The sequence below is a fragment of the Myxocyprinus asiaticus genome, chromosome 23, assembly GCF_019703515.2.
Source record: "Myxocyprinus asiaticus isolate MX2 ecotype Aquarium Trade chromosome 23, UBuf_Myxa_2, whole genome shotgun sequence".
Lineage (NCBI taxonomy): Eukaryota > Metazoa > Chordata > Actinopteri > Cypriniformes > Catostomidae > Myxocyprinus > Myxocyprinus asiaticus.
In genome coordinates this window covers 24,128,806-24,144,219 of record NC_059366.1, presented here as the reverse complement: position 1 = coordinate 24,144,219, position 15,414 = coordinate 24,128,806, and the positions used below count along the sequence as shown (strand labels likewise).

General features: G+C 36.8%; 2 protein-coding genes across 4 annotated transcripts in view; one reads left to right on the top strand and one right to left on the bottom strand.

The window, feature by feature from the left end:
- Nucleotides 1-4,868, bottom strand: part of LOC127414122 (pecanex-like protein 2) — a 33,844-nt gene extending 28,976 nt beyond the window's left edge. For both annotated transcript variants that reach the window (XM_051651896.1, XM_051651898.1), the window contains exons 1-3: nt 4,498-4,868; nt 392-591; nt 51-165 (exon numbers count right to left, since the gene is read on the bottom strand). In XM_051651896.1, coding sequence (XP_051507856.1) covers nt 51-165; nt 392-591; nt 4,498-4,650 — 468 coding nt within the window. In that variant the 5' untranslated portion in view covers nt 4,651-4,868. The remainder of the gene's footprint in view (nt 1-50; nt 166-391; nt 592-4,497) is intronic.
- A 3,360-nt stretch (nt 4,869-8,228) lies between these two features.
- The window catches only part of LOC127414123 (mitogen-activated protein kinase kinase kinase 21-like), a 28,086-nt gene continuing 20,900 nt past the window's right edge, over nt 8,229-15,414 (top strand). Inside the window, exon 1 of one of the 2 annotated variants that reach the window (XM_051651899.1) lies at nt 8,229-9,905. In XM_051651899.1, the coding sequence (XP_051507859.1) occupies nt 9,128-9,905 (778 nt within the window). In that variant the 5' untranslated portion in view covers nt 8,229-9,127. The remainder of the gene's footprint in view (nt 9,906-15,414) is intronic. The other variant, XM_051651900.1, reaches the window with a different exon arrangement.

Below are 15,414 nucleotides of genomic sequence, written 5' to 3'. Positions count from 1 at the left end.
GTAATACATACACATATAGTTCATATTAAATTAATAAAAATACTACTTACTCCAATAAGGCCAGGGTCTGTTTCAGTCTGTTTTACTGTGACCTGTATTATTGGACTTGGTCTGTTTTTGGCCAGTACTGATGTAGCAACACTGTCAGGTACTGTACTGCTCTTTCTGTAGATTAAAACAATTCAGACTTCGGCCAGAATTCAAGACAAATATATCAAAATATTTTTGACAGTAATAGAGTTTAGGTGCTTTAATTAAACGAGATGTAATTTCTATTTTTAGTGGACAATATATAGTCTTTCATATCAGACATGTGGGACTTCTGTACAAAATGATACCAAAGTCAGTAAATGGGGCAACTGATTTTTTTTTATTTATTTTTTTATCTTACCTCAAAGATGGAACGCAGGAATCAGACACGTTGCTTTTCTTGTCTGCATCTTTGCTGATGTCAGGCACACTATTCTGGGCTAGAATGTCACCTTGATCGAACATCAGATGAAGGCGATAATTGATCATCTTAATGACAATGAAGAAGACTGTCACTGAGGTGCAGTAGATGCTCAGGGTAGTGGTGGTGGGTGGAAGAGCCTGAGGAAGGACAACAGGAGAACATACACATCACAACCAAGACATCTTTGGAGCCATTTAGGACAGACAGACAGGCAGGTGGGAGGGTGGGTAGGTAGGTAGGTAGGTAGGTAGATAGATAGATAGATAGATAGATAGATAGATAGATAGATAGATAGATAGATAGATAGATAGACAGACAGACAGACAGACAGACATACAGCCGGATGCTTTTAAACGCTCAAATGCGTGTGTCTGCCAATGCACTTGTGTCTTGTGATGAATGCAGCGCTCCTGTACGAGACTGTGCACTGCTTTTAATCAAAATACCCCTCTTTAGGTGATATTAATGTAAACACAGCTGTTAATGAATAACCAGTGTAAACAGAGGGGATTAAATCTGCGCTGTCTTTACGAGATATTAAAGCAAACACAGCCGTTAATGTATAAGCAGACGGGACAAATTCTTCAAAATGTTAGATTTGTGCAATGTCTAAATGTTTATAAACTGCATGCTGTCTGTTATAGGCATTCAGGCATTCTTACTGCATCAAATCAGTATTAATGCATATCTAATAATCACACAGTAAAGAGTGTCAAATATTTAAGTACTTTCATTTGCATTAAATTACCTTTTTTAATGTTTTTATATTATTATTTTTTTTAATGATTAATTGCTACTGTTGCTAAAAAAAACTTATAGCACTGTTTCTTCTATTTAATTACTGGCTCTTGAATAATTCCTTTACAAGCTAGAAGCAAGCTTGAAGGCCTCATTGTTTTAATTTAAATTGTTAATATTTTTTTTTTTTTTTTTACTTTTGTAAAATAACAGTGTTTTATTGCAGATTTGCTTACAAGTCCAATACCAAATTAACACAGAACTGTTAATGAAGCTTTTCTCTGTTCATTTTGCTTTTTACTTAGCATGCGAGAAACAGGTTAAATCGTTTTTTTAAATTATTATTATGCAGTTTTTTTTAACAGGATCTTTTTTTTTTTTTTTTTCAATAATCACAAGGTGCTGTTTGGTTTATAATGTAGAACGTAGTGGACGTAGGACATTTTTATATTATAAATTTATATATTTTATTTACAACTTTATTGCATTTTTGCATAGATTGTAGCAGAGAACATTTTGTCAGAACCTCTAGTAAACTACATGTTACTTTGTGTAGTACCTTTATGTCCAGGTTTTGTAAATCACTGAAATAAAAAATTTCTTCAGAATCGTGAGAGAATCGTGATCTTTATTCTAAGCAAAAAAATCGTGATTCACAATTTATCCAGATCGTGCAGCTCTAATAGATAGATAGATATAGACAGACAGACAGACAGACAGACAAAAAGACTGTTAATATGTGAAGTGATCAGTGAAATTTCATTTTTTATTTTTGGTTAACAGCCATGTTATTATTTTTAAAATATAAAATTTTAAAATATTTTTAAATTCTATATTTAATCTATAATTCTACATTCTATTATTATTTTAAACTAATATTATAACATATATATATATATATATATATATATATATATATATATATATATATATATATATATATATATATATATATATATTAAGCAATATCACAAGGAGCAAGAGTGCGATATGGCCCTACATCAGCACTGCTGTGATTGCAATAATAATAGCCGTAGGCCGAGTGCTGTAGGTAATCACATCAGTGCTGATTTAGGGCCATATTGCACTCTTGCTCGTGTAATATTGCTTATATACAACAGTTCAATGATTAAGTAAATTTTAAAAAATTTGGAAAAAATGAGTACGGTCATAAAAACGCATTTGTGTATGGAACTACTTTCTTACGCGACAGATCAGAATCTGCCGTTGCTGGTTCAAACCAAATGATGCGTCCAAGCCTTTGTTAGTAATTCAAAAAGTTCACTTCAGAAATAGTATCAGGGCTTGTGCTGTTTCTAACAAATTATTGGATAAACAAGGATGGATGTGTGTTTATCACACACACACACACACACACACACACACACGTGTGTGTGTGTGTGAGAGTGTGTGTGAGAGAGAGAGAGAGAGAGAGAGAGAGAGAGAGAGAGAGAGAGAGAGAGAGAAAGAGAGAGAGAGATGGAGCGTGTGCAATCACCTGTTGCCACTCAAAAGCAGAGATGCTGTCAGCTTTCTGAAGATCAGCTATCTCAGTGGTAAAATAGCCGTCCAAGCGGGGGTATTCCTCTATTTCGTGGTAGCCGGTGCACTAGAGTCATTCACTATATAAACCGCAATGTCCTCCACCATTTTAAACAGTGTGTATCCAATGTGGAAACTCTGGTAAGAGGTAAGCGCCTTGAGTTCTGTAATCAATCAGTCTGTTGTGTCTCTCAGCTGTGAGGAGCCGTAATGCTGAAGTTGTTCGTTTAAAGCCATTTAAAGCTATTTCCTAGCTTTAGTGGTGTAGTAGCGATCACGGAGCGCTGTTGTATGTAAACAGTGGCTGATGCGGATTCACTTCACGTCACCAACTGGCTCATATTACAAACAAAAATGATCTTTTGCCACCACCTACTGGCTAACATATGTAATGTCTAAAAAAAAAAAAAAAATAAAAAAAAAAATAAAGAAACTAGCTCTTAACACATATGCACTGCTCTTACACTTTAGTTTAGAACGGCACGAACACAAGCGGAGTGATACACACACAGTGAAGCGTCCCAGTGCTGATGGTGTCAGACCGTCAGTGCTCATGGAACATCTCTCGTCCAATCAGATTCGAGGACCGGAGCTAAGTGTTGTATACAACTGAAGGCACTTACCTCTTATCGGACTTGGAGTGGACACACTGTTTAAAACGGAGGACATTACGGTTTCTATAGTGATCGACTCTTGCGCACCGGCTACCGCGAAATAGAGAGGAATACCCCCGCTTGGACGGCTATTTTTCCACTGAGAATGCTGATCTTCAGAAAGCTGACAGCATCTCTGCTTGGGAGTGGCAACATGTGATCGCACATGCTCCGTCACTCTCTCTCTCTCTCTCTCTCTCTCTCTCTCTCTCACACACACAAACACACACACACACACATCCATCCATCCATCCTTGTTTATCCAATAACATGTTAGAAACAGCATAAGCCATGATACTATTTCTGAAGTGACATTTTTGAATTACTAACAAAGGCTTGGACGCATCATTTGGTTTGAACCAGCAATGACAGATTCTGATCCGTCGCGTAAGAAAGTAGTTCCATGCACAAATGCGTTTTTATGAACATACTCAGTTTTTCCTCATTTTTTTTACATTTACTTGTTCATTGAACTGTTGTATATAAGCAAAATCACACGAGCAAGAGTGCAATATGGCCCTAAATCAGCACTGCTGTGATTACCTACAGCACTCGGACTGCAGCCTCGTGCCTGTGGCCGAATCACAGCAGTGCTGATGTAGGGCCATATAGCACTCTTGCTCGTGTGATATTGCTTAAATATACTGTATATATATATATATATATATATATATATATATATATATATATATATATATATATATATACATACAGTATATCATAATACATTATCAAAATCGTTAATTGTGTACTATATGTATTTATTTATTATCTTCTTTTTTTTCTACGGCACTTTACTTATATATTTCAGAAACATCCACACTTCAGCCTAAACTGATAAGGCACAACAATGCTTTGGCACTGGCCGCCATGCGTTCCATCACCTGTACAGTAGGCGATGCAGAAGAAAAATGCGACAGTGCCAGCATGGTACGAAGAGTATTTGCTCCTAAACGGATGCATAATAAAATAAAATACATTTATGACGTAAATCTATTTTACTTATTTTGAGAAATATTTCGCGCAAAGCCGGAAGTAGCAGACGCTTTTTAACGCTTCATATTCGCAAACCACAATGTTATCACCGGCCTGCGACATCATTTCACTCACCAGATGAAGAGATAATGGAAGCATTAGCAAAAACATCCATAAATAGAGATGGCATGAATTGTTGAATTTATTCTGGTCTGGATCATGATACCATCCACCGGTCAGCGAAGCCCAGACCCCTTGGCGTAGCGTTTGCACAACTCGAGAGCCCATATTTGCTATAATGTTCGCTACAGATATATAATCATACTGTAAGCTACGAATTTACACCGGAATACTCTACTCTTCTCACCTGCGCGCAATTACATATTTACAGAAGCTACCTCTACATCCTCCATCGAAGTCGTTTATTTTTCTTTTTCATCGTCCACGGCTTGACTGCCTATTACCCAACTTAAAAGCAGCAGTTTTCTGCGGTGCAAGGTGCACGGAAGCATCCTCCGGCGCCTGCTTCTCTGTGAGCGGAGAGGAGGGGAGGACTGGACTGATTCATAGCGATGCTCTCTTCTCCCCACTGAGTCATGCGTCCCCACCCTGTGCTCTTTGTCAAATCAAGTGTATTAGAGCCAGAGAATATATAGGGTCATTTGCTTTTAAATTGTAACATAGATAAACTTTTAGCATGTACACATATTATCAATGGAATATTATCAAGGGAATTTTATAACTTTATCTTGTCACTTCAAAATAAAAACAATATTTTTTACTCCAAAAATCTAAATACTTTATTGTGTCCACAGATCCCCCATTAACATATAGACATAAAAACTTTTAATATCCAACATAATAGAATGTCACAGATCACTATTTTCCAATGACAAAAAATAAGATCACTTAACCTCAAAATTGTTGATATTCAGATGAAATATCAAGATTAAGAGGAGCACAGACATTCGTGTGTTGAGATGAGATTTAGTGCCATCTATAGTCAAGAGAAAAATAAACATTTACCTTAACTTTTAGCTGCTTAAATTGAACTTTAGTTGAAGTTAACTGAATATAGTTTTTTGTTTAATGCATTTTTTTCACAAAATGTATTTAAGATTATTTTAGAGATTTTTATATTAGCTGTATATAGGTCTATTGTTTTGTACAGTATATCCCAGACAAGGCCATGTCTTGAACATTGTGGGGGGGGGGGGGGCGGGCGATGGGGGACCAAACCATTTGTGGGGGGGTCACGGGTGTTGAGGTCACAAAAATAATGGTCTTCTTTGGTCCTTTAATATAGTAAAGGCGCTGAATGCAATAATTTTCTGAATAAAGGCTTGAAATGCGATAAAGGCCCAATTTTTTTTGCATTTTTGGTTTTAAAAACTACATATATTTTTAAAGTTCACACAGTACAAGACAAACACTGTGTCTGCATTGCTAGCAATTTGCCTTTTTCAGTCATCTTTTCGTTTTTGTGCTGTATCAAAGAAAAGATGAAAAGCATTTGAATTTCTTTTCATCACTGATGTATCTGGAAAATGACATGATTGCATCAGCTGGCTAGCAAAAACAAAATACACAAAATTGTCCCTTATTGTTTTTTCCTCCCAGTAGAATCTTAACACAATCTTTTCTTGAAGAATCCTAACACTGCTCTTTTCCATACAAAAACATTTCATATTGACCACTGCTATCAGGGTCCAAAGAGAAACAAAAATCATTATAAAAATACCATAAAAGTAGTCCATACAACACAAAGCTGTTGTATGGCCACAGAATGCACGAGTCATATGGACTACTGTTATGATGTCTACTGAGCCTTTAATGATGCTTTATAGTGTTTGTAACTGTTATTCTATGGAATAGAGCTGCTTAAAATATCTATTTTTATGTTCCAAGAAAAAATCCAGCATATGGATTTTGAACAACATAAGGGTGAGTAAATGAGTGAGTAAAAGTACATTTTCCATTTTTAGGTGAACTACTGCTTTAACTGGTGATACTCAAAATAAAAGTCTCTTTTAAAAGTAGACTCTTAGGAGATGCTGTACAAAATTCAGAATGAATTAAAGACAAAGAAATTATTTAGAAAATCTTAAATTGATTTTAAATTATTACCTAATAATATTTGCATTAGAAATATATGACACTGTCCTTGCCAAAACCTAAAAGCACAATAGAAGTCACAATTCACAGGTCTTACCATGTTTTAGTTCTGATCTGGGTGAAAACGCTCTACTTTGTGTTTTTTTTTTTTTTTTTTAATAAATAATTTTCTTAGACAATGTCAAGAGAAGTTTCTAAAAAGCTACTTCAAAGGCCTGCCAGATTACCACATTCATTCAATTCCTTTACAATACACACATTCGCTCTTTGTCTTAAGCCTGACATGCTGAAAACTGCTCCGTTAATGTTATCGGAGGGGGGGTTGGGGGGGGTATATTGTGATTATGGCCCTGATCCCAGAAAGCACAGGTACATCTCCAAGATGTCTGTTTTAGATCCTTTCATCTGCTAAACATCTTTAAAAGATCAGATTTACAAACATTCTAAACCATAAACATCTTAAAGACATCTGATGAATGTCTTGCATCCGAGACATACTTATTGACATCTTATAGACATAATAAGTATCAACATATTTGTATATAGACAAAAATATGCCTTCTAGATGTAAACACACACATCAAATAAACGTCTGGGTGATGTACATGTGCTATCAGGGTATATCTCTTTAAATATTGATATTTAGAGAGAGAGGGACCATGTTCTTTGAACTTTGCAGAAAAGCAGTTCACCCAGACACACCTCCCCTGAAAAAAAAATACAAAATACAAAAAAATACAAAAATCTATACAAATAGATATAATATGTACACAGATAATAAAACTAGAGGCCTTTAAGGTGAATAGTTGCTTTTATTGTTCAAAACAACAGTCTAGTATAGGCAAACATTTGCTACATGAAACATCTTTTTAAATAAGATAAACAGATATTTGATTGGGAGATTAGTTTCCTTCTTGTCCAATTAACTTGTGCATACATTACATTTACAGTATATTATCTATAATACAAAGGCTGATGTACCAAATAGTAAATATATTGTGGCAACATTTTTTAGGCATTTGTTATTATTATTATTATTATTATTATTATTATTTCGTGTGTGAAAGGCTGTACACAAAATAATGTCAATGAAAACCAATGAAATGCATACAGTATGTGGATGCCAAAATAATGTGAATTAAATAATTATGTAATGTAAGATTTATATTTAGAGAAAAATTATAAGAATAAATATGATATAATATTATATTTAATTATATATTTTATAGTATAATTATATAATAGTTCTATATAATTTCTAAATTATATAATTATATACAGGTGTTTGCATATTCTGCATTGTCATTGATTAATTTGGTAACATAAAAGTTATAGATCTACTCATAAAATTATAATACAGCATTTTATGAATGTTTTTTTTCTTTTGCTAATTTGAAATCTACTCATACTGTATAAGCTAATTAGCCTGCAAGTGTATAAACAATACAGAGCCTTATCTAGTGCTAAAATGGTTTAAAAGTGCCAGTTAAGCGTATAGTTGGTATATCTGCCTAGTAAGAAAGCCTAATCGTATTATAAGTTGCATGTGTAAAATGGTAAACTAAAGAGACTTGTTTTGGGGTTTTTTTTCGCAGACAGCCCCCATAGTTATTAGTCTTGACAGCATAACATTGCAGACTGAGAAGAAAGTTCCCTCTTTTGTTTTACACGCACGCATAATTGTCACGTGAGCTCCGCCAGCCAATCAATTTCCACTTTTCCCTGCTCGCTTCTCGGGTTAGTCGAGTTGTAGGAGCGGTGAAGTGATGGCGGTGCACCCGTAGGCTTATCGAGCAAAGTTTTGTTGCTCTAAAAGTTTTGGGTATCCACGAGCGATGGAAAGACCATACTTTTTGGAATGCTGGTGGTTGATTGACGCGCGCGCGGGACTGACTCTGGGGAGCGTTTCCTGATATGCGTAAGCGACGTGTCATTGGCGACGGGAGAATTTTGGGAGCCGCAGAAACTAGTTTGTGAATGAACCTCGGCGAGAGAGAGACGCGAGCTAACGCGCTAGCACGGCTCAGCCTGCTGTGTTCAACTCATGCCAACAGTGTGAACTAGCCAAGAGTGTCTGTTTTTGTTCTAGTTGACAAGTACGTTAATAACTTATTTGAATTAGTTTATTTAAAGAGTCTTCGGTAGTGAAATAAACGTATAGATATGTAGCTTAATTCATTCGCCTGGGATGAGCAGGTACTTTGCACCTGTAGCTCAAGGCTTGGAAATTGCCATGTTGTTGTTTTTTTTCTTTAATTTTTTCTTTCTGGATTTTGTATTTACAAAAGTTAGCTAAGGGACCACTTGGACTAATAATGTAGTTTTTACTTTAAAGATTATGTTTAAAACGGGGGACGTTCGTTTAGAAAACACTCTGGCTAATGTTTATGTCCGAGCTTCAGAGACACTACACTGCCAGATTGGTTGGCTGGTTTACGCGGAAACAAAGCAATGCGTCTCTTAACCTCTATTAAGCAGGACTTAACCTGAGCCACTCGTCATTAACGAGACGTTGATTTGATATAGTGACCAGGAACATTTGTAAGGAATTTTGTGTGTAGATGTGTCAAAGAGGAATACAACTACTGGACTACTTTTTACTTTGATTTGACATCAGGGCACCCTATGGTGCTCCTGCAGGCACCGAGACATGGATGTTCCCCAGGCCGTTTTCCCAAACGGTGAGGGGCGCCTGGGCCTTGAAGACCATGTCTGGACGGAGTCCTCCAACTCTGGGGCTTGGGCTCATTCTGCTCCCGTGTGTCCCCGCTCGCTCTGGGCCGCAGTCTTTGACTATGAGGCCAGCGGGGAGGACGAGCTCAGCTTACGGCGAGGAGACGTGGTGGAGGTCCTGTCTAAAGACGCTGCCATCTCGGGAGACGAAGGGTGGTGGACTGGGAAAATTAATCGTCGTGTGGGCATCTTCCCATCGAATTATGTTACATACCAACCAGCTATTTATAGACTTCCCGCCGGTGGCTCGGTTGGGGCTCGGGTGAGTGACCCGTCCGCCCCTGTTAAGATACCTTTTTCTGAACTTATTTTAGAAGAAATAATCGGCGTTGGTGGTTTTGGCAAAGTTTACCGGGGGACTTGGAAAGAGCAGGAGGTCGCGGTGAAGGCAGCTCGGCAAGACCCCGACGAGGACATTAAAGCAACTGCAGACAGTGTGAAGCAAGAAGCCAAACTTTTCTCAATGCTGCAACACTCTAATATTATTAAACTGGAGGGGGTGTGTTTGGAGGAGCCGAACCTGTGCCTAGTCATGGAATATGCCAGAGGAGGGACTCTGAACCGCGCCTTGACGGGCAGGAGGATCCCCCCTCATATCCTTGTGAACTGGGCCGTCCAGATCGCCAGAGGCATGCACTATCTCCACGAGGAGGCTGTAGTTCCAATAATTCATCGAGATCTGAAGTCCAGCAACAGTAAGAGAATTATCATACATTCCTGAGCCATTAAAAGGCTCCTTATCTTTATCAATAATTGCAGGTATTTACTCTGCAGAGAAAACACTCCCGTTGGAACAAATTGTCACATAGGTATTTCCTTGCAATTCCTTGCATGCAATTAGCATGTTAATCATTAATCCCCACCCTCATTTACAAACCTTATCATTGGCACACAGCACATCAACCTTTCCCTTATAAGCCTGTGTTTGTACCAGAAAGGAGGGGAACAGAAAGCACTTGTTCTTTACACATTCCCAGACAAGAAAACACTGGGGCATATCATGTGAAACTTTTGGCATCAACTCTTTGAGACCTTACTATGATAACTTAAGACATCTAGGAAAGTTTTGCCAGGTTTGTTGCCAGCGATGACATCCTAAGTCTAACTGTTTAATGAATATGGAAACTGTTTATCTGTCTGTCTTTCTGCCTGCCTGCCAAAGACATCCATGCATCTATCCTATTCTAGTTCAAAGCAATATGATTCTCAAAGGACATTCAACAGCCATTTGCTAGTGACATCTAACCCCAGAAGAAAGCTATAAAATTGATGGATGCTCTGAGATTGAATGGAGCCTTTGTAGTTAATGTTAAAAGACACTGGATCTCTTCAGGTCCTTTTGGCAACTGCAGGATTCCCCCATCTCAGAATACCTAGGCTGTGAGAAAAAAAGTTCAATATTTTATGGCAATTCTTTTCTTTGTTGGAGTCAGAATTAAGTATGATTTCTTAAAAATTTCCACTGAGTAAAAATAGTCAGGTATACGAACTGGCACCAGTGGTTTTTGCCAACCCCTAAATAAAAGTCTGTACCTTCATTCCCCTATTATAATGTATGCGTACATGCCCAATGCTAAACCACTAAATGGGAATTACCATTGTAAATCTCGGTCCACTGAAGTCATCAAGATTTAGGGTTGGATTTTGTTCCTCACCCAAATTGTCCCTGACAAAAAAAGTATTTGAAAACAGCACCTGTACTTTAACAGTAGATTTAAGTCATGTGCTTCAGCAGAGTTTCTTAGTCTAGAGTCGCATAGCTGACAAGTGAATAATCACAGCCTCTCTTCTAGCCTTCCAAAGGAACTAATGATGGCTGGAAGGTTTCTGAATGAGTTTGACCCTTAACAGGTTGAGAAGTTAGAGGTTAGAGTTTGAACAGCTGGCATCCTACTTGAGAAAGTGTCTGTCTGCTAACTAGGTTCAGTAAACACTGATTTAGGATGAGGTCTGCTGAAAGAAGCACCAAGTCTGAATACAAAAGCTTTTTAATGGAAAATAGATTTAACAGCATGAATATGACTGTCATTTTTGCTGCATATTTTTATACCAAATTTCTGCAGTGATCTGCATGTCTTGTTTTGTTGGATACAATAACCTTATCCTGGGAATCGTACTAATATAAGTTGTGGGCTAAGGACAGACCAAGTCCTAATTAATCTCTGTGTCTACATAATGTCAGTACTACTAAAATAGGATGATACAATGAGGATATGACATTAGGCAATTTGTAATTTCCTGTAGTATTTTTGCTCCCTCATATCCCACGGAAGCTGTTGAGATTTATTTTTGTAGACTGCAGTATTCAGTCTTTTTACAATAAAAGATATTTAAACAAAACATATGATCTTTAAGACAAATGCAATCGCCCCTGGTTGTGCTACATGGCCATGAGATTGTAGTATTGTGATTCTTAAGCCCCTTTCACACAGAGATCCTGGGATGAATCCCGGAAAAGTCATCCCTGGATCTGTTCTGGGACTGCGTGATTTTGATCATTCACACTGCCCGGGCTTTCATGGAATCTGTGCTTGCATTTACACACGTCCCGGAAAAATCCCAAGACAAAAGTGACATCACGATGTGACGTCTGTGCGCTGCATCTTAAGTTTACTGATAACCCGTGTTTTTTCGTACCTTACAACAAAAAAAACTAATGGTTAATTTCATCGTCTGTGCTGATGGTCCCGGTGTGAGATTTGCATGATAGCCAATTTTATCGATTTTATTCAGTTAAGCCTACTTTTATAAATAACTGAAAAGATCATTTTATATTGTTCAATGTAAATTGTTTTTGGCCAATAAAGGACAATAAAGATTGAAAGTTAAAGTGAAACCCCTCAAAATATTAACGTGCCACAGTGCATTTCAATATTATTAATATTAAATAATAGAAAAAATAAACAATTTTCATGTGCTGCAACAGTGAAGATGTGTATTTGATTCAGTAAATGCTTTTGTAATTTAGTTCAAATTCTTAACGGGCCAGCCTTCTTAAAAATAAAGAAAACTAACTACACAGACCAGGTATTTCTTACAATCAAAAATTATTATTCAATTTGTTTATTTGTTGGTGCATTTTTATTTTGCACTAGCTCAATATTTTTCTGTATGCCTAAAGCATTTTTTTTACTAAAACTATTTTTCAAAAAGTAGGCTATTTTACTAATAAAACGTAGGCCAGCTCTTGCGCTGCACTTGCATTTAGAAGCCTTGAGGCAAATGTCCAGGTATTGTTTTCATGATATGATTCTACAAGCTGTAAAATAATAGTAATAATAAAAAAAGGTATATCTGGAAGAAAACCAGAAATTTGAGACCATGTATAAAAAAATTATTTTCTGTATCGTTATGTTCTTGCCCTTTTAGGGTTAAGGAAATAACTGAACAAACAGTTGGCCTGCCATAAGCGCTGCAACGAGTTATTTCAAATCTTCCGAAATGTACTGTATATGGTTGTGTTTTTAAGTGGTATCTATAATTTATTAGATTATATACTTAATGAATTTACAAGTTTATTAATCTTTGCAAATTTCTTAGGATGATGCTCATTGGGATTGCACTTCCTGCATGAGACGGCTCTTTTTTTCAACACAATCTGGGTTATATTCAACATTTTATATAACCAAAGTATTCACACATCTCAGACTTCAACCGCACCGTACTGCTCCGACATTGGGTGTGCAGTGCTTTGAATGACAAAGGAATAAATTTTTTCATGGCAGGTATTTTTTCATTGTGATGCTGTAAATGTAGCCGATTGTTGTTGAACATATATTTACAATGGAAGCATTAATTCTTTTACTTGGATTGGGGGGGGACTGACTGACTGACTTTAAAAACTGAATTTTTCACCCCTGGAGATCGCTAGTTCGAATCCCAGGGTGTGCTGAGTGACTCCAGCCAGGTCTCCTAAGCAACCAAATTGGCCCGGTTGCTAGGGAGGGTAGAGTCACACAGGGTAACCTCCTCGTGATCGCTATAATGTGGTTCGCTCTCGGTGGGGTGCGTGGTGAGTTGTGCGTGGATGCAGCGGTGCCTCCACACGTGCTATATCTCCGCGGTAACACGCTCAACAAGCCACTTGATAAGATGCGTGGGTTGACGTTCTCGGACACGGAGGCAGCTGAGATTCGTCCTCCGCCACCTGGATTGAGGCGAGTCAATACGACTTCATGAGGACTTAGAGCACATTGGGAATTGGGCATTCCAAATTGGGAGGAAAAAAAACTGAATGTTTAACCGCACAATGAGAAAATGGCAATGTATAACAGCCATTTTAATGTTGTTGTTTTGTTTTTTTACCGCAGTATACCGTAAGATGCACTGTAAAAAATGTTAGTAATTTTAATGGTAAAAGACTGTAAAAATGCTACAGTAAAAAAAAGTTAATTTGTTAATGGCTAGTTACCTTAAAATATACGGTAAATGTTTTAAATATATTTAAAAAGACAATACATGTAGTTTTACGGTAAAAATTTTGTAAAAATATATTTTTTTAAAGTATGATTTTCTGTATAATTAACAGTAAAAATGTATATTATGTTTAACAAGAGAGTACATGTACTTTTTACAGTAAATTATTGTTAATTACAGTAAAAAACAATCAGGCATTCCCAGAATTCCCTGCGTGACCCAGTTCATTTAATTATATTTTATGGGAATAGTTATGTTTCTTATTTTTAATATCAGTTACATACATTGAGGTGTTCTGTGATGTAGTTTAGTTAATGTTTATTACATTTATTTTAATTTCACGTGTTACCCTGATGGTGTTTGTGTGAGCGACACTGAGCACTGTCTCTACATGTTTATTGGTCACTGCTCCAGGAAGAGCCACTATTGATGAACTTCATGTCATCATGTGCCCTTTTGTAATTACTACGGTGATTAACAATACATTATAAAGTGAAAAGCAGATTTTTACAGTTTGAGAAGGTTAATATATCAAGTTTATTATTTAATAATATAAATGAAGGTAATGCACCGTAAAATATACAGGTATCAAAATTACATCCCGTAAAGCCTGAAAAACGTGGTTACTGTATTTTTTACGGTGAATTTCTGGCAACCACAGCTGCCAGTTTTTTTTACCGTAAATTTAACAGGATTTGTTTTACAGTGAGTTAAATCTCTATTCTGCATACAGACTTTCTCCTCAAGATAAATGTGTCATCACAAGGACACACATCATTCGTGGGATCGCCTCTGCCTTTTGTTCATACAGACACGTTCCGGGATTGATCCCTGCAAAGTTACTAGGGTCTGATCCCAGGACCAGATTTTCTGGCATTCCGGCTCTGGCTTGCGTTCACACAGAAGGCATCCTGGCATTGACCCTGGCAATATCCTCTGATCAGAGCCCAGTGTGAATGAGGTTTTAGTCATAGATGAAGTTGGGAAAGGCCCTTACCCTTATCTGCCCCAGGTGTACTACACATTGGTTAACCCAACACCTACAAAAGGCATTTCAAATGTTCAAAATATAAGTTTGTTAATGTAAGTGTAATTTCTTAACAGATTAGCCTGTCTGATGTACTACTACTAGTACTCCTAGATCATTTACAAAATATAAAATGCACAAAACAATTGTAAATCGAAATGAAATGTAAATAAAATAAATCTCTGAACTCAAATTAGAGTATTTAGTGCTTTAAAAATCTGATAAGTTGATGACACTTGTTTAATATTGTACATCCATTTAGTGTTAATCCATTTGGTTTCATTTAATGATATTATAAAGCAAGCTGTTTCTAATATTTCAGATCTCTTTCTGTATATTCACTATAATCTTTATAACCATGTCATTCTCTCTAACATACAAAAATTAGCAGAGTATTTCCAGAACTGAAAAAGGCAGCATTCCACTATCTACAAAAGACGCAATGTGGCACCCTGCCCCCGTGCAGCATGGCAGATCTACTGTTAACACAACTCAGTTTGTTCATCTCTCCACAGGATTGTGACAAACAACACTGGAAGCTTGCTGACCTTAATTGAAAAAAATAGCATGTGTTTGCACAGGGCTGCACTCAGGACAGCACCCATTATGAACCAGAACTTTTCAACCATGTCCATTTGCCAACTCAAGTTGCAATACATTGTTTTGCAGGTTAAAGGTGGGGAGTACATTTTTAGGGAGGCACAAAAAAACAAGGTTTTCCTTTAGGAAATAAATTCAAACTTTTTTTTTTTTTTTTTTAT